The sequence below is a fragment of the Corvus moneduloides genome, chromosome 1 (genome assembly GCF_009650955.1).
Source record: "Corvus moneduloides isolate bCorMon1 chromosome 1, bCorMon1.pri, whole genome shotgun sequence".
Lineage (NCBI taxonomy): Eukaryota > Metazoa > Chordata > Aves > Passeriformes > Corvidae > Corvus > Corvus moneduloides.
Window position 1 is genome coordinate 54,961,000 of NC_045476.1, and position 25,677 is coordinate 54,986,676.

The 25,677-nt window shown below is 37.8% G+C and overlaps 1 protein-coding gene across 17 annotated transcripts in view; it reads right to left on the minus strand.

Moving 5' to 3' along the window:
* HDAC9 (histone deacetylase 9) overlaps positions 1 to 25,677 on the minus strand; it is a 462,820-nt gene that overhangs the window by 192,374 nt on the left and 244,769 nt on the right. For 11 of the 17 annotated variants that reach the window (XM_032110318.1, XM_032110251.1, XM_032110312.1 and 8 more), the window contains 6 exons: positions 17,482 to 17,610; positions 15,434 to 15,549; positions 9,639 to 9,761; positions 8,134 to 8,181; positions 7,487 to 7,697; positions 6,867 to 7,084 (listed from right to left, as the gene is read on the minus strand). In XM_032110318.1, the coding sequence (XP_031966209.1) occupies positions 6,867 to 7,084; positions 7,487 to 7,697; positions 8,134 to 8,181; positions 9,639 to 9,761; positions 15,434 to 15,549; positions 17,482 to 17,610 (845 nt within the window). The remainder of the gene's footprint in view (positions 1 to 6,866; positions 7,085 to 7,486; positions 7,698 to 8,133; positions 8,182 to 9,638; positions 9,762 to 15,433; positions 15,550 to 17,481; positions 17,611 to 25,677) is intronic. The other 6 variants (XM_032110286.1, XM_032110278.1, XM_032110271.1 and 3 more) reach the window with 1 other exon arrangement.

The following is a 25,677-nucleotide window of genomic DNA, read 5'->3' on the forward strand; positions in this document are numbered from 1 at the left end:
ATCCATCTGTAAACCATTCCCTGTGCCAGTTACTTGACACCAGGTGGGTTTTCTGGAGGGGAAGCCAAGAGAAAATGAGTGCATGCCTACAGCAAGGTTAAGAGACATATTTAGCTCATTACTGCTCTCCTTTCTTTTATGCTTTTTCACTTTTATGTCCGGCTCTGTCTTCTTTACACTGCTGTATGGGTACAGATCTGCTGCTGAGCTTTCTGAGGGAACACATGATGGACTGCAGTATAGCATCTATACATGGATCACCTTCAAACACTTCTTGCATGCAATCAGTGGAGAGAACAACCACACGTAGGGCGGCTGCAGAGACTCAGAGTGGTATTTGTGTGCATTTCAACTTGCAGTGTTCCTGTTTTGGAGCCGGCTCCCATGCCGTGGAACTCAGTAGGTGATTTGCTCCAGATTTCAGCAACAGGAGGAGATAAGCAAATTAAATTTTCTAAAACCCTGTAAAATTAAAGTCTTTATATATTTGCTCAATAGACTTTACAAAGTGTATTTATTTTATCTTCTTTACGGCAAAGCTTTATTAAGAACACCCTTTCCACTGTGACTTTAACTAAGCCTCAGGCAAGGGGCTATGAGGCACTACAGTCATGTCCTCTCATACGATGGAGCATGATCAAACTGCGTGGATGGAATGGGGGGGACATGACCCAAAACCTGAAAATCCCTTCTGCTGCTCAGACTGCTAAGCCACAGCTGACTGTTTTCTCTGTATCACCACAATGCTTTCATATATGTTGAAGTTTTTTTTAAGGACAGTTTGGCCCCAACCTATTCCAGTAATTATAGTAATATCATTACTGGGCAGTTCTCCTAAGTCAGAAACATCTCATTTTAAATTATATCTCCTGGTAGTAGAACTGTATCTGGAGAGATGTGAAGATAGCAGTTTAGAGTTGGTATTTCTATCTTCTCTATCTAAAGATGGATTACACAGCAGAAAGTGTTCTGAATGAAACACTGCTCAAGTCTTTTCATTGCACAGCTAGATACTTCTGCTTACGCTTAATGTTCAAACCTTCCACTTTAAACCCCCATTTACCTTTCTTTTCCCTGAATTTATTTGTAGGTCACATGCAGGACTTTCTCCTAATTTTAATGCATCTTTTTTTATTTTGAAAAAGTGATTGCTTAATCTGAGGTTTAGTAGGACTATGTTTAAAAACAATAACAAGCCCATCGTTTATTACCCTAATAAATTACGGGTTGCACATACTGGTTATATTTAACCTGTATACTTTACTGCTATCACCTATTCCAATTTAAGTGGTCACTAAAAAACTGCCTTCATGCTAATGTAACCTATATTTTTTTTGCTTTTGTTTTCAGGAAATTAAGATATAAGGGATATGCATGAGTCAAAGTAAATAGTGTCAGCAGGAGAAGAAGTATTTACAGATATCACCTCCATTGTATAACTGCAAGAGTCCAATCAAAAAAAAAAGACATCAAACATATCCTAACCTGCTTGGTTGTACAGAAAAATGGATGGTTAAATAATCTGGGCACTGCAACTGACCATTTTATAAGTCCTTCAGATGCAGCCCCTATCTTTTTAAATAAGATGTCCTTACAAAGAGACAAAACCACAAAGTCCTGCAACAGACAACCAATATGCTTCTATCCTTAATTAATTGTTCATTTTAAATACATGGCAGTCACTTCTAAGAACTCATGTATGTTCTTACAGAACACTTTTTCCCCTTCTCCCCTATGGCAGTGAGATTACTTTACCAGCTCTGTGTGTTGTGTGTACATTGTTAGCTGCATTGAAAACAATGTGGTGCCTGCTTCCTGTTGTCTCTGTTACTCACGTAGTACAGTATTTCTAAGGGATGTATTTGTCTTTCAAAATCATTCTCCTGCATTATGGCTTAAACATTAGTTCTCAACAAAGGAGAAAATGCTCTGGGCATTTCCCAGTTCTAAACAGGCATCAGTTGCTTTAGTTTTGTCCAAATAATCACCTGCTATAGGCAATATTTGAAGGAATATCTCTCACCTTCAGAAGATGCTAGTCAGATTTGTAAGCTGCAAAACCAAAACTTCTGTAGGTACAAAAATGCTGTTAGTGAGGATCTTCTTGTTATTTTTCTAAGTCCGTGAGAGACTTTTCTCTCTCACAGAAGAGGTAGCAGGGAATGTAAACAACCAAGCCACCTGCAACCTTGGAAAGTCTTGTTTATGGCATAGTAGAAAATATTTTGATAATGGATGTTTTAGGATTTTGGCCAATCACCCCCAAGGGGTGGCTGGTCCTTTGTCCAATTAGACTATGAAGAAAAAAGTCTATAAAAGAGTTTGTAAAATAATTAAATAAATCAATCTTGCTGCACAATTCCTGCCTGCTGGATCTTCTTCTCCTCCTCCTCCCTATAGCTGCGGGACACGGTGATATACCGTAGGAACCAGGCCTGCGGTAATAAACTTCAGTGTAATATGTTCAATGAAGCTACATTGATATACTGCTGCTGAACCTGATCTGGTCTTTCACAGTCTATTAAATATCATTCAGAGAAGTGAATGATTAATTCAATCTGAATCTAATCAATATTTTAATATTCCTACTGACAATTGTTCTATTTTTCCATCAACATAAATTTCTGTATTATTTTTCATTTTTTTATTAAGAGATATTGGTAAACTGAGAACACCATCCAAGTACTAATGAATATTCACTTCCTATATATTTTTTTACCTCACAGACTTGCCTGGTCACCGATTCCCTATCCAGAGATGCTTTAAACCAATTGACATCCTAGAATGAAAACTGAAATTCAGGTGTTTCTTATATAAGCCTTAACATTATCCATACACTTCCCATACTTTAGAGCACACTACCATTTGCCCCATTATTTTACCCTTTACTTCTCCAATACAGAGAATTTTACCATTGAAAACAAATTGCCAAAATGCTATGAATACATAACTTAAGAACACAAATAGGGTTCCTGCACTGATCAAATAAAATCTTGGCCCCAGTGAAGACAGTGCTAGTTCAGCTTCAGTAGAGGCAGACCTTATTCATCATAGATGGCAAAAATAACTTCTAAAGACAGACGGCTTTGTTCATGTACTCTTCACATTCTGATTTCTGAGATTTTCTTGAACATGGACTTCTGCTAGGGGCTTTGCATTTAGATTAGTTATATCAAAATCCTTTTTTTCTGCAAGTGGCTGGGTCAAAGCTATACACAATATAGATATACACAATAATATCAAGATTTTAAGTTTTTTATTGTAGTAGTGGTCTTCTGGTATCCAATTGCACTAATTTTAACTGGGGGTTTTGGACTTTGGTCTCCCTTTATTGAGCAGAATGAAGATCTGCAATGGTGATCAAAGGGCATATGAGGAAACAAGCTGTCATTTGGACAGAAGTATATTAAAGCTGACAATGGTAAAGCCAGTCTTCCCTAAGACAAGCTGAGTTCAGGTTACTTCACATTCATTATTAATTCTGGGACAAGGGTTTTTACCTACTTTTGGAAGAGATGTCAACATTTGCAGAATGTTTTCAGAAGGTCAGCGTACTAGATCCCACAGGTATAAATGTCAGACTTCAGTGGAGACATATACCATTTCCCACATCAAAAGCCAGGCATCTGACAGCTGACCAGAAATAATCCATAGGGGATCTCCTCTTTGCTCGTAAGGACAGAGGCACACCTTTTGGCAAGGATTTGCTTCTTTTCAAAATGTAAATGATCCAGGGGAATCCTTTACCTCTGACCTATGTCAGATTTTGCTTGTTATCACCCTCACTGGACCACTGGCTTGCTCATGAAGTATATTTTTTCCTCAAAGAAAATATTTGTGGGGGTTTTTTAATACAAGATAAATACAAGAGCAGTGGGGTGGGGAAAAACTGGTTCTCTTCCTGTTTTTATTGTTACATCTATAAGTCAGCCAAAGAGATCTGAACAAAACCAGTTTTCAGGGAGTGCTGACACATGCCCTATCATCTTAACTCAGGGCAAACATTCAAATTGTGGGTTCAGTTGAAGACTAAAGGCTTAAGTACTGAAATCCTAATCATAAGGAATAAAATGTCAAGAGAAAGAGAAAAAAAAAAGAAGATATTGATTTGCTCTAAGCTTTTGATCAACCAGCATTTCACAGTCTTGACAGCTTAAAATGGTTCTGATCTTTATTACCAAAACTTTTAGGATCCTTGAGTATTCCTTATTAAATGAAACCTCTGCTTTTTCCATGAATGAAAAGGCATTCTCTGCACCTCTGTGCAGATTTCATTATACAGCCTCTGAACAGAAGAGTAAAGGAGAGAACAACAGAAAAAAAACAAGTTCATGTGTTTACTTGATACATGCCTCATCTTATCCTAAGAAATAAAATACTAGGTTGCTTTCCTACCTGGTCTAGAATATCTACTGTTTAAAGTTTCAAATAACTATTAATCTGCTTTGCAGAGTTTGATTGTAAAGTTGTGCAAATTATGTAATGAAAAAGTAACTTCAACTGTGAACAGAGGCAAGTTTTAAGACCAATCAAAGTATATTCTACCATGCTAGCAGAGTTCAAAAACCTTATGTAGTCACAGGTGTTCAATCTGAAATTTAGCTAAAAAGTTAAAGACTATAGCTTTAAATTCACTATTTAAAAGCTACTCCACCATTTGATCTTTTGTGATCTTTTTAAAACTCTCTTGCATGTTGGCTACCCTTTAATTTCAGTTTTTAAAAATCAAGTTCCATAAATACATAAGGAAGCCCCCTGGCTTTCTGTGTCCTTGCAGAGGACAGGTACATGGTTAGAGCTCTGGCATTTTTCAGTACTTTTCCTCAAAATGGTTCTTCTGAGAATGGAGAAGAACCTAGATGCTGCAAACAGTAAGGTCTGAGAAATCACACGCATCCTCAGAAAACCCACTGCTTCTCTGGCTGCAACATGATCTCATTCCTCCTCAGCTATTTGCTGCTCTGAGGAGTTACTGTGCTCCTGAAGAAGGCTGGCTGCTCTGGGCATAGGAGTAAAGGAGATTGAGAAGCTCTTGGGGCAAAAGTAGGTTATGGGAGTTCAAGGCAGACAGAGGCCCTAGGATAGACTTAAATTTCCACTATCTGCATGTGTGTATAGCCTATACTGCACAGAATAAAAGCTAGGTTCACCAGTTTTGTCTCTTCATCAAAAAGAACCATGTGAGAATGAAGGTGTATTTCAAGTATGAGAGTGAATTATTCTCATTAACATGTATTTTTGTTGCAGTTCTACTGAAAAAAAAAGTTACTGAAATAAGCATTATCACAAACCAATCTTTTTACTTCCTAATCCCATCTAGAAATATATGGTTATGTGCCTCAAGTTTAATTTTCACACTGGGGACAAATGTTCATATATGCTACAGCACATACCCCCAAATGCTATGGTAGAATTTACATCAATAAGCACACTACCTAACAAAAACATGTCAGTGGGGTTCTTTGCTTTGTGAGGAATGCATGAACTGATGGGTTTGTAGTACAAAGAGTCAGTACTTTACCAGTTAAATACTCTTTTCAGACAATTGAGGGAAGGTGAAATATTTTCAAAACCTGAGGCTACAAGATATACATATGCCATCTTGATTAAACATATGGAATGCATACTCAAAGAAAAGCCAACTGGAGTCCTAGTTGAGTAATCAAAACACCCAAGCTGAGAGGGGTTAACATGCAAGGATCAGCTCTGAACTTTGAAGTTTTCTGGTCTTCATTTTTCCTAATTAAGACAAGATTTAATAACCAAACCACTGTACAAACTATGTACTTAAACTCTAGGTTTGTTTCTAATTTTGTTGGGAATTCTTAGTAGATTCCAAAGAATCAGTAACCCCTGGGAAATTCACCCAGTAAGTAAGGTGGATTGATTTTTTTTTCCTTAGGTACAAGAGCTGAACGTCCACTTTTCATCTTTTCTTCTTTGACATTGCCTCATATATATAGTTATTAAGTAACGCTAAAACAAAAGAAGACAACTAAGGATGCATAACTAATACCTTTGTAATACCGGTGGAGCTTCAGCAAACAACTTTTGGAAAGTTGTGTATAAGTGCAGAAAAATGTTCTCCAAATAAAAACATGTAATTACTTGCATATCTTAATTTCAGACTGGGTAACCACTGGATTTTGTTGTAGAAGTATTGTTTCCTGATAAATCTATTTAGATTCTGCTGCTCTTTGTTTATTAATACACGGTCCCTTTTCTTCCTCCCCCTGCGCTTGCTCAGGATAAGGTGTTACTGTACAGGGAACCTTGTACTACACAACTCAATCCTGTGTCAGATATCAGCAACAGCACATTTTTCTCTTTCTCTTTATATGGTCGTTTTATATTACCACATAGGTAACAAACTTTCATGTTACTCACAGAGAAATGTCAGTTTGATAAACACTGATTAAAAATTTCTGCAAATGTTTAGTAAATATCTTACATAAATCTGATAAATTTAATCAGCTGATTTGAGTTCAAATGAGTTATCTATTTATGCAACATTCCAGTCCACAATGAGAAAGGTTTTAACACAATTCAAAAGTAGCAAGTGGAGTGATTACTGCAGCTCAGAAGTACACATGCCAATTTTTAAGGCATTATTTACCATTCAACGGGAAACCACCTGCCAGGTAAAATTGTGGGCTACTTTGAACTCTATTTTGTTGAATTTTAGCCTATTTCAGAACCTTGAAATTAAGATCCATACAAATGTTTATATGAACTATATATAAACAAAAAAGATACTCCTGCAAGAACCTCTCTACTGTCCATGATGACATGTCACCAATAACTAAACTTCCTTCTTAGTTATCCACCTTTAAATTTATTGGAAATCCTTTACTTTGGGAACTCACCTTATTCATGTGGATCTGCTGCTGGTATTGTTTCTGCTTCTCCAAAAATTGCTGATGTTGCTGCTGGATGACCAGCTGAGCCAAAGTACTCTGAGGAAGAGGAGCTGACTGGGTTCGGTTCAGTGGCCTGTGACGAGGCACTTTGTGGGCAGCTCTTATGCCAGGTGAAACTCTCTCCTTTGCTGCTAAAGGAGACTGTGGATGAAGAGGAACCACTCCTGCAAAACAGGGACATTTCACTCCCCTGTGAAAAACAACAGACTAATAGTTTTAACAGGAAAGAAAGCTTTCAGTAAGAAGAGGGGTGTATATTGCAGAACTCTGCATCTGCACTGATGCACTGGGACGTGTACCACGTGCCCCACCATGCTGGGAAGTTCGGCTGCTGCAAAAGAATGTGATGAAGTAATCATTTTCTCTTTTCTGTAATCATTGAATTCTTTCAGGCTAACAGACTGGAACAGAATCACTAAAAGGGAAAACAATGATACTGTCCTTTTTTCTTCCACCCTTCCACTTTTCCCAACAGTTAGGATGTATGGTATCTGTATTACCGCACATTAAACACAAATGTCATTAAAAACATCTTAAATTAGTATTGTTGGAGCTTTGATCATTACCAGTCACAAGAAGTTTTTGCTGTCTCATTTGTTCTTTCAGTAACAGATGCTGCAAGAGAGCTTGGTGGCTGCTGTTTGGCTTTCCCTCCAAAGCAATGTGAGGATGAGTTGACGATGGAGGAATGTTTCCTCCGTACTGTCCAGCCAAGGCCACTCCTTGTCTAAGTGATGGGGTCTCCCCCTTCTGCTTTTCTTTGAATGACGATGAAGCCTGTCAAAGAACAACAGCATTGGTAACTGCTTTTCAGAGAAGTGGACATTTATACCTTTACTTAACTGGATGGTCTTATGTCAATCTATTACAAACACATACAGAAGAAAAGGTTAACATCCCTATCCTACACTTTGTGAGATGAAAAGGAAGAACATGCCAGTTAAATGTAATGCTGTGAGAAACTGAGTAATGAAACCAGTTGAAAAAAAATCAGTAATAAAAGCCAAAGCATTAAGGAACTACTAGTTAGAACATTATTAATGAAAGGACGGGACCTATCCTTAAAATTCCTAAACACCTTTCCACAGCCTCCTGCACAGGAAACTAGAGTATCAGAGGAAATAGTTTGCGTTGAGTTTGGAATAGGCAAGGCTTGGTTTTTCACATAACTTTCCATCACACAGCAAGCCAATCAGCAACACAAAATAGTTACCTGTAGTAGTGGGAAGCTATTACTTTTCCTGGAGCACTCCCTGACTCCCTGAAGGACAGCACAAATGTAAGTTTTACCCTTTGCAAAGCAAACTTGCACAGTTAACTCTCATCTACAGAAACATCAAGAGCTGTTGTATGTGTGTGGCATTTTGAAGTGCCTTATAAATTGCACTGTTATTGATTTAAAGCTTTTGGAAGTTTTGGCCCTTCATCATTGCAAATGTTCTTTATATTGCTTTGCTCTTAGGCTATTAAAAAAAAGAAACCTTGAAATGGCAGTTCAAGCAGAATAACAATTTTTACAGCAAGAATAATAACCTAATAGAAATATGCATGTTGAGGCTTGCAGATAAACACTTATGGTATGTCATGGTAAAAACAGTATCTCTGATAATCTGAATTCCATAAATTCTAAACCAAGGTTTTCACCAATATTTTTTTGGTGTACGCTTACTTCACGCTGCTATCACCCTCCCCTGGAAAACAACCACCAAAGTAAGCTTTGCATTCACTTTGCAACTGCTTATTCTAGTAACAGAAATAAACGTTACTTGCATAAATCAATCCCTTTGTTTTTTCTAGTGCCAAAAGTAATATTTGGTGCTAGTTGGCCACATCAAAAGCTTACAAGTTTTGAGTGAGCAAATGAAACGTATTTTCATTTCTTTTTAATGTTATAAATTTACTTTGAAGCTAGTTGAAGCTAGTCATATTTTTGTGAAATAGCTAAGAAATTTTTTATGATATCCTCTGAGAATGTAAGCACTGCTTTTCATGATGTTCAATTTTTCCATCCTTTAAAAACAATAATTTGCTAAGGCTTCTAGAGAACTGATTTCAAGCTTACATAATTTTCCCTGCGAAGTTCTGTCCCTGATGTTAAAATGTTAGATTGCAGCAACATGTTATTGCTAAGAACAGTAAATGTATTGAAAAAGCCGTAAAATAACATGGAACTTTGACTCAAAACTACATTTGTATTTTTACTTTCGTTGTTCTTGTAAAGGAGGTAAGTTTTGACCAGTAGCAAAGTTTTCAGGTACTTTACTGAGCTACAGGAATATGACATTCTTCTCCTACGATCCTCCAGCCCAGTTTAGGTCACTAATGGAATCTCATAAAAAGCAGCAGGTGCTGTAATTTATCAGGTAGAAATGATCATATAATTAAATTTTTATACTAAATAATCTCCTCATACTTTCAAATGAAATAATCTCCTCATATACTTCCTTCCACATCTGAAATCTGTTATCTGGCATAAATGCAATGCATGTGGCCCGTACTTAGCTAAGATCTACACTGGCACTTGCTTATTTGAGATCAAGAATGAATATTGCTTTCAAGTTGTGCCCTTAAATATCCAGATGTTGCCCAATGCATAGAGAGGTCTGGTTCCCACTTTGAATTGCTTATGTTCCAAAATGCTAAAAATAAAGAGAATAATCAGAAAGCAGGTTTTCTGGAAGCATACGTATGCAGGAAGGCTTGAGACTGGTCACTTACACTGATTTGAGGTTGTATTGCTGGAAGTCCCAAGGTAATGTTGGGCAGAGAAGGGGATGTGTACAGACTCAACAAGTTCACTGATTCATCCTGTATCAAAAGGCGTTGCTGGGAAACCAGGTGCTGGAATAAAGGGTAGAAACAACAGAAGTAAATGTCCAACCTTTTTATCTTGGCTATTTTATCCTCATATCCCGATACGCTGAAAGCCAGTTATGTACCACTCATTGGTTTGCATCCCATTGGAGTTCCAGATACGGAAAATTACTGTCCCTGTAAAAAAACTGTTGATAGTTCTTTTCTTAAGAAAACAACTGATATGTGTCTGCAATTATTCTTTGGTTAGTAAATCAAAGTTCCATGCAAAGCTGAAATCTTGAGGATTCCTAGACCATCTTAGGAACTTCTCATCAGTTCAGCATCAGTTCTTATCAACTGGACTTTCACTCCAAGAAACTCACTGGGAATTTACCCAGTGAATTAAGGATTATATCCAGCTGAATCACAAATATGGATGTATTAAACCTTTACTCCAGTTACCATAACTTTTGCTGTAAGGTATGAAATGTGTTTTTTAACTAGTCCATGTCTTTTGTTAGCCAAATTATGATATGGGGATGTTTGAGGCACACTATTTACTTCCATTAAGGCAGAAATTTTGTGTAGAAAGTAAGGCATATTGACACATCTGCCATTTAAAATAACAGACTGTCTCTCTCTCTCTGTCTGCATATATACAAAAGTAGCATCCTGTCATTCCCTGATGATGGGATACCCCTCAGAGCTTTCCTAATCCATTCAAGTTAAAATCCTTAACACTTCTTTTGAAGACTTGTGATATAATTTTCAAGGACATGGAACTGCTGATATATTTTTAATTACTTTAAAATAAAACCAGACATTCTACAAAGATCGCCCTTTTTCTTTCCATAGATTAATTGGTAAGAAACATAAAAAGATTACCACATCAGGAATCTTTTTGAAGCCTTTGCCTTTCAGTTTGAACAGTGATATTTTTCAACATGTGGTCTAGTATAGCTGCTTGAATTATATTTTCTGTTTAACTCTTGCTTCCCTCCCAGAACTTTGACACAATAAGAGCTACAAAGGTCTTATTAGACTTAGGAACTCTGGCATGATATGGTCCCCAAGGGAACAACATCCTTGAAAAAGAATACCCTGTGTAACAGTATGACACAGTGACTGCTTTCTTCCCAAACAAAAAGCATATGGGACTCCAATAATAGACCACCTCCAAGAGGGATACTGCACACTCGGGCTTTGACTAAAGTAAATATAATAACTTGTCAAGCATGTTGTGGGGAGCTGTAGATTTTCCCCCGGACAAACCTGGAATATCAATTAACTCTGTAAAATACTTCGTGTTAATACAATGCAACTTCAGACCATCAATGAAAAGTGGTTAAGCACAAAAACACAGGATGTTATTCCAAAACATAACCTTCCTCATACAGTTTGTTTGGAGATATGACCTATCACTGAGACAATAACAGTAGAAGTCTATCCCTGTAATTTTCTTTTGGTACCTAGGGAATGTCAACAGATAGTGTAGGAAACAAAGAAGCTCCACTTGCATATTACATTAAGTCCTGGCTAAAAGTGTCTTGCCTTGATAACATCCACCTTTGACCATGAATAAATCCAAGTATGTCAAGACTACGGAGATATTATGGAGGGAATCTACAAACATTTAAGTGAAAATGGACACTCTAATGTGACTCCTAGAATATGATCAAATTTGTAGCAACTGCTGCATTGATACAAAGCCACTTGAAAGATTTATGTTTAATATTTGGGTTTTGGTATGCCACTATTACCTTCTAAGATTTGAATTAATAAAAGTAACAGTGGCAGGGTGAATAGCTCTCCCACATGAAGGTCAGGCATGACTGTTTCATCAGGCAGAAGCAATGATGTTATTTACCACAGGAGTTTAATGTTGAAAACAGGAGTTTATTAATAAAAGCGTCGTAATTTATTTTTTAATACTGCTAATAACCTGTCATTTTCACTTTGGTAAGTGATTCATTTTTCAAAATATTTTCAGGTAATATCATCCTAAGCATCAGCTTAACCTCATCTCCCAAAATAAAAGTAGTCCACTACTGCATAGATTAGGGTCCTCTGTGTATCACAGAACCCCAGAATGGGTAAGGTTGGAAGGGACCACTGGATGTCATCTAGTCCAACCACCCTGCTCAAGCAGGGTCCCCCAGAGGCAGAAATACATGATCCCAGCTGCAGCTTTTCTTTTTACACGGTCAACAATACCTTGCCATGGTGGCACAGGCAGGAGTTGCCAACAGACTCATTTGGCAGCACAACGGCTAAACCATGTCCTCGGCCTACATGCAAACATGGTGGTTCGGACTGGCACCGAAATTACCCCAAAGAGCATCTTGACCTACTTGCTCCTCTACGTACCTACTCCTTGGGTCTACAGATCCTGCTTACTGATGCTTAAAATAGCCTGTCAACAAAGTTATCCCCTTTCTCAAAATAGAGTACAAGAACTCAATGTAACAGTGCACGATGATCAACAAGTAACCACGAGTGACCGCGCTTTAGTTGCACTGTGGGACTTGCTGAGAAGCAGGAGCACCTATGTGTGCATGTTTATATGCACATTTATAGATTACGAGGGAAAGACAAAATGGCTTGACTTTAATATTCCTCACTTGTGGAGCTACAGTAATTGTCACAGCTTTCAATATGCACAATTACTTACATTATATTTCTTGAGGCTTTTGGGATGATTTAAAAAAAAAAAAAATTAATTTAGACTCTCTTCACGTACACTTGACACAAACCTCATCAGCTGGCCAGAAACCTACACATTTTTCCAATAGCCCCTTACAAAGATCACCTCAAGGAGCTGAGGATTAAAAGCACGGGCCTGTGGGATTGCACAAAACAAGTATGTGCTTATCTGGCACGTATGTAATTTATGTCTCCTGTATAATCAAGTGATATTCTAGGAAATACTGCTTTCCAAAGCACAAATAGAAGAAAGAAATTGATCTGAAGCCCAGTTACACCAACTGGAAACTTTCCATTGCCTTCAATGGCTTTTGACCAGAGCGTGAATGCCTAAAATTAATCTTTTCACATGACTAAAGCAGGTTGTCCCTCTGAACTCAAGGGACATGCTGTGCAGGGGCTCAATCCTGCTTGCATTTCTCAGGCAAGCAAGATTGAGCCCCAGCACAGCAGGTGACCTGAAAGTGTATGGCATGCTACAGGAGACAAATAGCTACTGCGGTGAACCTTGATGATACTGGAGACAACTGCGCCTAATAAAAACAGGATTTTATTTATAAGGTGCAATTAAAATCCTGAGTTCAACTTTCAAGTTTCATATAATGAGATCGGTGTTTTAACAAATGGTAGTGAAAGTACCATTAAGGGAACTGTGATAGTAAAAGATTATCTGCAAAGCTGCAGCATATGCAGTGCATCTTTGTTCATTCAAAAAATTGTAAACGTCTACCCACCAGACTGTCTGCTCCAGAGAGTAAACCACTTAAAAGTCTCACTATTCCAATAAATGTGGTAAAAATACTTTAAAAATCTGTTTCATTACTGATAATGCTCTAATTCTGTCCATGCACTGGAGTGTAATCATTTATGGTACTGACTCATGTTTTACTGGTAAATGACTCTGTCATAGCAACCTGTTTTTCCCCAGCAAAAAGTGTTTTATTTGCTGCCATGAAAACCGCAGCTATCCACCCACTCAGATATGAGCACAACACTTACTGCAAATGTCACAATAACAATTATGAAACAACAGCGATGTGAGTCATGCGGGATTACAGAAAAACAAGGGATATTTTTGGGTGATTTTGGAACACTCATCCTATTATTAGAAACTACTGTCCTTTGCATATCTGATGAAAAATTGATTAGCTGTATAGCCTTTGCGAGCTGGCTAACACTAAACTAGGAAAGAGATATGTAGGAGTTTGGCTGCTGTTAAACGACCAAAGAAAATCCCACTGAAATAAGAATCACTGAAGCTGAGATTTATGGAAAAATGTTTGAACCCACAAGACCACAGTACTAAAAGTCAAGTAACTAGAGAGGTAAAGAAATCCCCAACTGGATCCAGAAATGGAAGTCTGTAGTTTCAGCTTCTTAGCACATTTCACTGAGTGGAGTGACTGACGCCAGCATGAAGAGCTCAACTTCTAAAGGAACTTTTTAGGCTCATTTGAGCATCTTTGATTGTACGTTGGGGTTATAATTTTTGGTGTCTGGCACAGAAATGGCAAATAATATGCAATGCAATGTTCTATTAGCAAGCAGAATAGAACTCTGCTGGTTCTTGCTACAACCTTTCCAAATCTCCGGAGACCACCAGCCTGACCAGGCTGTATGTATTTCTGATGGTGCAAGTGTCCAGAAACTGTAACATGCAAAGCAACAAGTACCATGTATCAGTCTGAGATGTTATTGCCCTTCCATTTTGTAGTATTCTCAAATCAATAAAAGATCCAATTGGATAAGACTTCTTGTTTAATACAGCATGTAATAACAGCCACATATTACCAACTTCTATCTAAAACATGCCCAGTAGTAAAATACACAACTTAATTCCACTGAACTAGGATCTGATCTAATCCTAATGATGGATCTTACTCTGCATCATTTAAGTTTCTTTGCAATCACATATGGGGGGCTATGAGACAAGACCACATGTTAGCCATCAATGCAATTTTTTTTTTCTTTTTGGTTACGGGCCAGAGAGAGGCTACTAATCAGTGTGCAGAGGTCACCCACCTGCCCCCTGGATCATAGTTCACACACACAATTAATTCATTATGGGGAAAAGTCACTGCTGGAGGTTGAACTGCCCATTCCAGGGGTTTTTTTAGGTGAATGTCCTGCCACTGACCTGGAGAAATAGCTCCATTAACTAAAACTCTGTTAAATCACCTTTTCTTATGCAGTTTTTCTAACATAAATAGCATAAACCAACAATTAATAGAAAACCTTGCCACCGAAGCAGGAACTGCGGTAAGTATTGGCACTGGATACAGAACACTGCGGAATTTGAGTCTTTCTTAGTCGAATTCGTTTACTGTCCCTTTACAATACTGCCATGGAAAGCATGACTTGGGCATGTCATCTGTGCTAAATGAGGTTGATCACAACTGATTTACCATCTGCATTCCTGTTGTTATAGGCACGTATGTATGAAACAGAATAAGGAGTAGTTAAGATTCCTTCCGTTTACAATCTCACTTTACAAAACAAGTATTCAAGAATTCTGGAATGACATTTACGGTGGTTAAGTACTGCCTAGACAAGGAAACTGAGGTACAGCAAAATAAAAGGGAGATGTGACAAGGATTTAGTCACCTAACTCCAATACTGTGATTAAAGAAATCTACTTCAGCACTCATCTGAACCTGGGACCACCCTAACTCGTAAGTGTTAGGATCACCAATGCCTAAACCACTGTTTTGTACCCAGGAGTTCTTCATCAGCATTCAGCACTGAGCACCTCTTCAGGTCATCCCAGAAAGTAATATTCTTTCACAGCTCCCTCCCACTCTTCCAGTAGCATTACTGCTGCTTTTCCCCGATCTTTTGTTACCAAAGAGTCTTCTAAACATGCATCTCAAACATAAAGATATATCTCATACATGACGTACTTTGATGTCAGCCTGTAGTGTCCTGGTATCCCAATTACTCTGCTTGTGAACATGATCAAATCTCCTCTTCAGTCTAGAAACCTGAGCAATTATCTAAACAATAATGAGTCTTACCTCAGCTTGAATGTTAGGTGGCAAAACTGAGGTTTCATTTTCTGTTGTACTGCTAGTCGGACCATTGCTTGGGGAACTGGGACCTGATCCAGGGGAGCTGCTACTGACTGAGGATTCTGAAAAACAGATTAAACATACATGAATTTCACCCTGGAAAGGTACACATGATCTTGATTAATTATATAACCTTTATAGCATAGGGCTTTTTTGCTATTGAAAATATCTCTTGGTTACACTATTTACTTACATTAAAGACTCGACTCATCCTCCATTTCTTTGGTTTTCTTTTTACAACTAACAAGGAAAGATACTGTTGGTCTTTCCCCTTCTGGTCTGTCTGTGTCACGTAAGAAGAATTTAGTATTTATTTTTCCCACAAAGATGGTTATGCTACTCAGTATCAGGCAGAAACACTGACACAGAGCTTGTAATGAGCAAAGAAAAGGAACTTTTTCCATTTTAATTGCCTAGAGTCCTTCCTCTGTAAGAGATCAAAATGACAGAGATAGCAGGCCTGCAGAGGTCATGATAATGTTGTCAATTCATGAAGCCTACTGCCATCCTTTCTGTCTAGGAAGGAGATGACCCCATTGTGGACCAATCATTACATACACAATTACTAATGGCAAAATACACACTTTCACTTCATCTTTGGCACAAATACAAAGGAATATTTACAATGTGCAAAGACATTTAAATAGGATTTGAAAGGCTGCATGCTATCTTGATTTAAAATGTCCCAAGTTCTGTCTAAGACAAAGGGGGAGAGGATGACTTCATTGTATGTTGTTGTATTGAGTTATTCTAATTCTAAACTGATATAAATCATAAACAAAAATTATATATATAAATGATATATAAATTATATTTATGTAATGGAAACAGTTGAGAAAGTTAAAGATGGAAGAGTAACCCACTAGTGGAAGTAACCCACTTTCATGGGATAGCTTTCAAATTAAAGCACTCAAGAAGTTAAATTAATTAATATTTAAATGTGGCAGCAAATATTCTATAGTTACTTCTTTGCTTATTCACTCTTTATGCCTTAGTTCATGCAAAAATACATTTTCACCTTGACTGACATTACAGGAGGCTTCCTAGCTTTTACTTGGATCTTTTTAATTTATTGAAGTGACTCCATATCCAGCTGTACTAACTGATCTTGTAGAAGTTCTTGCATTGTATTTTCAATAGGTATCACAGAAGTGGCGACACACAAACTTAATGTTTTTTTCTCATTTTTTAAAAATTAAAATAGCACTTTTTGCATAAATAGGCATTTAAATAAAGGGCTATTTTCAGTTAAAAGAATAAAAAGCAAGGGGAAAAAGACTTCAGGCAACAATGTTTAATCAGGGTTATGAAAGGTCCAAAATGTCATATAGCCAATATTAATAATTGTAACAGCAATCTGAAAGGCTCCAAGTTATTGTCAGATCTAGGAGAAGAAGACATCTAGTTTCACGTTTCTGCTCTTTCAATAGCATCCAGAAAAAAACCCTCCAGTGATAAATATTTCACTTTATTCCTTACTTGTAAGTGTGCAAACTGTAAAGAAATCAGCTAAAACTAAGGAAATGGATGTCAAGAACCTCATAGAGGCTTCAGTAAATGGAATTAATAAATTAGCTGTAGAAAAACTATAATCTGGAAATAATTTATAAGGAAACTATTTAGGAGATTTCATGCTTACATTCACATCTATGTTCCAGTTTCGCACGTGACATACTGTGTAAAGTTGTCACAAGAATTGCATTTACAGGGACACTGATGTGAGTTTGTTCAAGCTGTTTTTTAATTCTATCTTGGTGTGACACAATTCTGATATATCAAGTGAATTCAGATATGTCTGAATAAAGATATGGCCTGATCATTTCAAAAAGCCATGAAGCTACTAAATATCAATGCAAAGTCAAGGCAAGAATCATAAGGATAAGGCCAAATACTGCAAATGCTCATTTTGTTTAGCAAACAGTTTCAATTCTGAAGTACTACCACTATTCTGTGAGCTGTGGCAACTGATACAGAATTTCCCCATTCTTAATTACCTGTCACCTCAAAAAGACGTTTCTTGAATGAACCAACATTTCCATCCTTCCTCCTGAGTAAAGGACTGCTTCTCCTTTCTGTCACCTTTTGTTTTAATCTTGAACGTACCTTCAAATTTGGCTCTGAAGCTGGAAACGAAGAGAAGAAAATATGAGACTACAAATCCAATTTCTGGCTTGTTTCAGACACCACTGACCCTGTAGGACCTCATCTGATCCAAGGAGGGCTTGGAGGCAGAGATTTTGCTGCCCAACCTTCCCAGCCATCCTGTCACTCCTCATACAAGTTCATTTTAGATTGGAAGCTAGGAAAGAGAGGAAGAGAGCTGAAGAACTTCAGATCCCAGTATTTTTCTCATTCCGTTGCAACTTTGAATTTACCCATTAATTATTGTTACTACCATAAGTATTCATAATAGATGAATGCAAATTTAATTTACATTATTTTTATCTCTCTTGTAGGTGAAAACTTGGAAAACACATCTTGGAACTTGGAATGTTATAACTGGATTAAGGTCTAATTGCAGAAACAGAGAGAAGCCTCCACTGGTGCCTTTTGATTTCTCTGAGAAATATAAATTACGACAAGCCTTGCTGGCAGAACATTTCTTGGTCAGCGATTTTAGGCCCAGAATTTTAGTGTTTTCTGAGTAACACACCAAACAACTGGATTTATGACAGTGTCCTAAGAACATTTACAGAGAAAAATATATGCTCTGAAAACGAAGAAGTAGGGTTGATTCTGAGAAAACCTAGGATTATATTTAATGCACCTTGGGCAAGTTCCACCCTTGTTTCAGGGTCTTTTCATATGAAGGCCAACTCTGCTGTGCTTTTTATTCTGTAGTATTTTTAGCATGATAAAATGTTTCATGTAGTCATTTATCTGTTCGTCAAGTAAACCCTGAATCAAACAGACTGCTAAGAGCTAGTGAAAGATAATTATGGAATAGAACTTGTTTATATTTCCCTTCCTGGAACTGAGGATTGGCTAAGCAATATCTCAAAACAGAGAGAGCCAGAAACTGGGATCAGTTCTCTCTCCTATGCACAGACTTAAACCCAGCCTCAAAGAAGGAGCAAGAGTTAGCAGAAAAACAAAATAAATTATATCTTCACTCAATTTAGAATTACACCTTTTGTCACTTTGGGACAGGAACTCAATCCTACACTTCTAATTCTAGTCCCTGCCCATCATGTGACATTGCACATCTTTTTTCCTCCTGTCCCACCTGTTCCCTCCCTCAGGGACGGGGAGGCTAGAAATGGTCATTGGAGAGCAAAGGGGCTGCACCCCACTACAGAGCTGCTGTGACCAGCAGTACCTGCTGTCACACACTGGCCTTTGTCACATACTGCATTGCACGTGGCAAGCGCTGCCCTCTGGAGACCCTCTGCCTTGAGTACATTTCAGACCAAGACACACAGGCTAGCACAACAATGGAAGTCTTTAATAATAAACATATTAACTAGAAATTTCCTTTTTATCACCTACTACCATTGTTAAGATGAATGGTTCAAACAATAAAGTACAGATGACTTGTTTGCTATCTAAGATACCATTTGCAGTGAAACTGAAAATATAAAATATAATAATGGGCTACGGTTACACTACATGCTATCACCACATATATTACCAGGTGTGATGACATTTAAAAGAAAAGGTGTTCACTCCTTTTGCACTTACATATATTTCCATTTCTACTATTCTGTACCCTCAAGAATCAGGAGAATATGTCTGTACATATTCTGTTTCTGCATCCATGACAGGTGAATGTGACACAAATCCTCTGCAATTCTCCACTTCTGTGTGAATATTTCATACTCAGTCACAGTAATTTCCTTTCTATTTTTACCAAATTCCCATCATATTCAGCATCAGAATCCATCATATAAGCACAGAAAACAGACTTTAAAGTCAATGTATGAATTTATGAGCCATCCAAGAAGATGCATTTAATATTAAAAGGCATGGAGAAGAGTAGTTTTAAAATTATAAAATAAACCTCACGATACAAATCAAAGCCAATGTTTGAAGAATGTTTGCTTCAAATACTGGTTTTTCTGAATGTTCTCCCTGAGACACGGCCAGCTCCTAACATGGTACTTACTAGGACACAATGACTAGCAAAAAGAACTCTAGTTTCAGTGGACAAATTATACAAATCTAAGCACTTTGAGGATATCTGGTCCAATGAAAAAAATGAAGAACTGGACACTGGTTTCTTGATTCCCAGCAGTGGCTGAGGCATTGGCTTGGTGCGTGACTGTAGAGGTCACCGAACCATCCTGCTCCACCAAAGCTGGGGCAGAATTACTGTTCACTGAAAGAGGTATGGATCACAACAGCAATCCTATGTGCTTCAGTGCACTCCTACATGAGGGCAGTAATAACATATCTGTAATTGTCAACTCTCTTCTGACAGTTAAAAAGGCAAAATTAAGTATTTTAAGCTTCAAATATGGAGCTGTGGATTGCAATTATAAATGTATATATATATGTAGACACTGACTGCCTCAAAGCACATAAGTAAGATCATTTAGAACCTATTTTAGAAACTGAAATGTGAATGTTAGCAAAAAGTGAAAATAAATTTTTCCAACCTTTTTTTTAAATTAAATTGTTCCCCTAGTATTTGCAAGACACTTGGAAAGTCTTAGTGGCAAATGGTCCAGAATTATTATAATTAATCTGTTTTATGTTTCAAATGAGTATTTGGCTCAATGCTTTAACTAGTGGCTCTTAGAAGTGGTTCTACAGAGGGGTAATGTTCAAAATAACTGTTTTGCATTAGCCACCCTTTAAGTATTTCTATTGCACATTATTTTCTCCTTTGCTCAGCTTAATTAATCCATTGCCATGGCTGACTATGTTCATCACACAAAGTCATTCTCCATGGGGAAAGTGTCACATGGGGAGTCAATGCCAAATAACTTTTGAGGCTAAAGATTTACTCCCCAGCTTGCTGCAGAGCAGCTTTCTCAAGCAAATACAAGCCCCTAAGAATTAACTTTTTTTGCTACAGTAATACCACAAAATTATTGAAAAGACCATCAGGGAGTCTATATGGTGATTCAACCATAAACCAAGACACTGACATAGCAAGAAAATTAATGCATGTGGCTAACTTGCTATACACTGAACATCTCACTGTGGTCCAGAACTCAAAACCAAATGAATTCTACCCCATATAGCAGACATCCTGTATCTCACCTTCATGAGGAAAAGAGGCCTCTCTAAAGTGGTGGAGGTGCTGAATGGGGTGGAGTTTGCTGGTTTGCAGCTACAGTGGACTGAATCATCTGACCAAGTAACCCAAATGACACAGACAAGAGAAAAACAAGAGCACATGGCCAGGAATGTGGCCATGAGGATGAGGAACACAGGATGGCAAATTTTCACGGCAGGAGTCTGGTTGGTTGGGCTATGAATCTAAAATATTGCTAAGAAACAGTATACAGCTGATATTGGTTAAGTTGGTCTCTATTAGGCTAACCTCTTTGCTCCACAAATCTTTGCACTTCTATTATATTTAGCATTTTGGAACAAGTCATATCAATTGTCACTTGGAGAAAGTGAACATATATTGTTTCAAAGGCTAGTGTTGCAAAGAAAACAAGAAGACACAGCTATTTTCTCTGAAGGCAATCAAAGCCCATGTCATTCATCTCAACAGAAATCAGCTGATAACCATTCGAGTGATTCACGTGGGAGGATTTCAGGAAAGACTAGTTAAAAATTACTTTGTTTATGTAGCTGTAGCATAATTTGGAATAATGAGATGTTACAGTAGTATGGCTTGTTCATTTTTATTGCTATTACCTGGCTTATTCTCTTTTTAGTGCTGGTAATTATGGACTGGTATTACTCTTTAAATGATTCAAAGTGGGAAACAGATAAGAAAGATACTACGGGCAATCAAAGTACTGGTTACTTAACATCTTGCCATGACTTGTAATTATCTCTACAGAACTAAGAACTTCTGCTGCAGGAGAAGGAGAAAAACAGCGTCTCAATGATCTTTCTCATATTTTATAGTGGCTTCATAGAGGAAGAAAGAATAATGTAACTGTACTCTTAAAATGGAAAATATACAGGCTTCTATGTAAGTACAAATTAATTTGATCACATGAGCCATCACTGATCAGGTGAAAGAAAGCTAGTCTCTCCTAAGAAGCAGGATACTCAGATACAAGCACAAGAGATAGGAAAATTATTAGGTGAAGTCATTATGTCCTATACTCCATTTTGCTTAATATTAGCGATTTGCAGATACTAGCATTAAAGAATATAGCCTGGGGCCAGATTGCTCCCAAATGAGCTGAAGTTTTCTTGACAGGGCTTTGCTTCACTGTTTCTTTTTATTAAACATGCAGAGGTATTTAAGAAGAAGGAATGAAAATCCTTTTTACACATGGGGAGAAGACATATATATGAAGAGAATGTAAAAGACAACAATGCATTACTTTCTGATGGTTCCTGGAACACAGTAGTACTTTTGTATCAGAAGAGCGTGTGCCAACTTCAAATCAGCATTTAATGAAGCCAGGCAGGAAATGGGGGATGGGAGAGGGTGCATAGCAAGCAGGTCCTCATCTCGAGGCTAAAGCCATATATAGGAAACCTGAAGAACAGAAAGTGAGCTTTTGTCCAGATTTCGAAAGGCATTAAAGTGAAAGCATTTCCTTTTCCTCACAAGCAGGCTGGCTTAGAAAAGCTGTGGGGCAGTCGAGGTAAATGATGCTAAATTTGGCTAAAAAGATTCCAACACCAGCATGAGCAACACTGGCAAAACTTACTTGGGAAAGAAAAATTGCTCACCATTGCCCAGGCATCAACTGCTATCACTAAGACTATTTTTAAAACAGCAACCTGAACTTCCTGAACATAATTAGGTCACCAGAAAAAATTAAAAAACGAAGACTTCAAGATCTTAAAGTAAGTCTTCACAGGTATTCTCCATTTCTTTAGCTATACTTTTTTAAGCTGTGAAGAGTCATATGTGATACTGATTTGAATATATTCTGCGCTGTACTCCATGCAGGAGTTTGGGTTTTTTTCTGGCTCATATCTGACAAGTATCAATAATTGAACACACAGTCAAGATATCTGTTTATTCACACCACACAGGTTGATATACTAGAGACTCATGTACAGACAAGGATTTTGTGCTGTACAACACACAACCATGACAGTCCGCGCCTGAGATAGCTTAAAGTTACAGCACAAAATATGAGGTATGTTACAGACCCTCAGAACTGCAGGAAAAAACATTAAGATGGCACTGGTTAGCACAATGGGGGTATTGCCAGCATACCACTGGTTTATCCTTTGTCAAGTTTTTTTCTAGCACTCTGGAAATCGAAAATTTTCAAGATACTGCATGTGGATAATGAGATGACTTGGAGATTTCTGTTGTGATTTCTCCTGAAGCAGGAAGGGTCAGAACGGGAAAAAAAACACACTGTGAAGAGATCCTCATTTTGTCAGGTTCATCGCATAGCTCAACAGGTTCCTGGTCCATGCTGTGGGCTTCCAGTCACCCTGGTAATATACATAAGTAATAAAGCAGCCTGCCTGTCTGTGCTATGCCTGGACCTGGAGACCAAGGAAAAGGTCAAATTCCACATTAATACTGCAACAAAATCAACCAGAACAGACATATCTTAGGCTCCTTAGAAGATGGTCTGAAAGTAGTGGGCTAAGGAGAAACTTCCCAGTTTCCCCTTCAGTTGATGAAGGCAGAATGAAATGCACAAGACACCCTTAAGTACAACAGAAAGGATAAATGTGAAGATAATCTGGGCTTCCTCACCAAAACTATGGATTCAATCAAAGCCTGGCAGAAAGCTGGAGAGGCAGAGAGACACAGGTCAGGGACAAAAGCTGTCACCAGCTTCCTCAGCAGCTCTGTGAAGAGTTGTGAATGAGTCTGTCCTTCTGAGAGACCTGGTGGTCTCACAGCTTTTACGGCACGTGCCTCACAATCATGTGACTATTCTCTGCTCTGAATGAAGTTTCTGATTGCTGCTCTGCCTTCCTGTAGGCTGCCACAGAGTGTTTCAGCCACCTCCACGTGATTATATAAAGCATAGGCACAATGAGCAGTGCCTCTTTGTCTTTATACACGACTGACTGACATTTGCTTTAGAAGGCCACATCCCAATAGAAGACAATATTGGACAATGTACACATGGACATTCTTCCCACTGGATGATAGGCTGGAAGACACCAGCATGCAGTGTAGCTCTGTGGGTTCAATGACTTCTCAGTTCTGACGATTTAAAATGCCACTTCTAAAAGAGTTTTAAATTAGATTCATGGGACTGAAAGCTATTTACACATGCCCTGTAAAGCTCTCCCAAGAACTACATGGACCTGACTGCTGGGTGGTCCCAACAAGGCAGGAGAACGAGATACGGCAGCACAGGATGGAGACACTTTGTTTTTCTGGCTTGCATCACCTAATGGGTTTTCAGGATATACTGAAACTGTTTCCTGTACAACCATTCACTTTGTGGGGAGTGCTGGTCATATGTGAAACCCTTTAGTCCTTTGCTTTATTTTACTTCTGTAAAAGGTAGAATGCTTTATTTTTTCAGACTAAGGTAAATATCCATTCCCTAAATAAAAAAACAGGTTTAGTGAAACACATGGTAAAAGAGCTAATTAGATTAGAGGGGATCTTGCAGCCCTTTTGCTCTTTTCAGGCTAAGGAAACCAATTTAACAAGATTAGCAAATTTTCATTAATTTTCTAAAGCAGGTTCAAAAATGAAATAGCCCCTGAAGCTACTTTAAATATCTAACTTTTCCTTGTTATTCACTGCAGTCTGTATGAAACATAAAATATTTGTTTCATTACCTATGCAAACAAGTATTATCTTTCTAGGCATAATTTATTGAGTTAGATGTAGAAACTATTGTACTGCTTGGATTTAGCCAGAATTGGAGATCTTGAATATCTGAACAATATGATGTATTTCCTGTTGATATATGATCTTCATGTAACCTATAAGGCAAAAGAACAGGTCTCTTGATAGAATTTTAAATAAATTCTAATATTTAGCAAAGAAAAAGCATCTCCTTGGATTTGCACCACAGGGTTATACAGCAGTTTCAAGGAGGCCATTGTTTTACTGGGCCTTATGAGTCATCATTATATCTCAAGTCTGCTGAACCCGTAACACATCACGACTGTGTCAGGTCCACCTTAATCTTCTTATGGGTAAAATAATTTCCTTTTCCAATAATAAGTAGGGGATTAAAAAGCAAATACTACTTTACTGTCTTAAACCATAGAATTAAAGAATAAGAATAGTTTAAAATTCATTTTCATCTTCTCTGCACGTCATCAAATTCTGTAATTTTATTACACCTTTATAGCACTTTCTGGAGCCAACTTGCATCTGAGTTCTCAGGAGGTGTAGAGGAGAAAGAAGATGAAACAGGCACTTGAATAGAGGGTATCCCTCATTTGAATGGTAATAATTCAAAAAATAAATTAAGATATGCATGACTGGCAGTCCTTCTGGTTAGGTCTCCACTGGTAGTTCTTACCCTTTCTTCTGACCATCTATACCAGTTGGTTCTAGCTGGGAAGAAGTAATGGGAATATAATATCATACTTTCTGCAAATATAGCAAATCCCCCTCTTCAGCCTAAATCCCCCTCTCAAATCCACTGAATCCCAAGAAAAAATACTCTCTTCAGTGAAGAACTGCCAGAGATAATCCCCTAGCCCCCAAAGTCAAAGCTTTTGCCAGGGTCACCATTTGAATCCTAGATATATGATCCATTTTTTATAGAATAAAATAATATAGTTGTTCCCCAAGCCCCATAAAAGAAGGAATTAGTTCATAGGGTGTTTAAATCCCACAGATTTTAATCTAGGAAAATATCCAGGAGTGATAACTCACTGATGTCAGACAAAAAGTACAATCCAGTATTTCATCAACCTTCGGAAATTAATGATGAAACACCAACAGCTTCTCCCCCAGTTTAACAAGGCAACAGCATTATCAGGAAATATGAGCTGGTTAGGTCTAGACTGCTGAATTGTATTCCAGAGTTGTCCAAAAGCAACAGGATGCCAAGAAAACAAAAGCAACCAAAACACAGTATATCTTGCTCTCCTAGAAGATGAGAACCATAGGCCAAGTTCCTCTCAAAAGTAGGAAGGCACTTCAGCTCCAC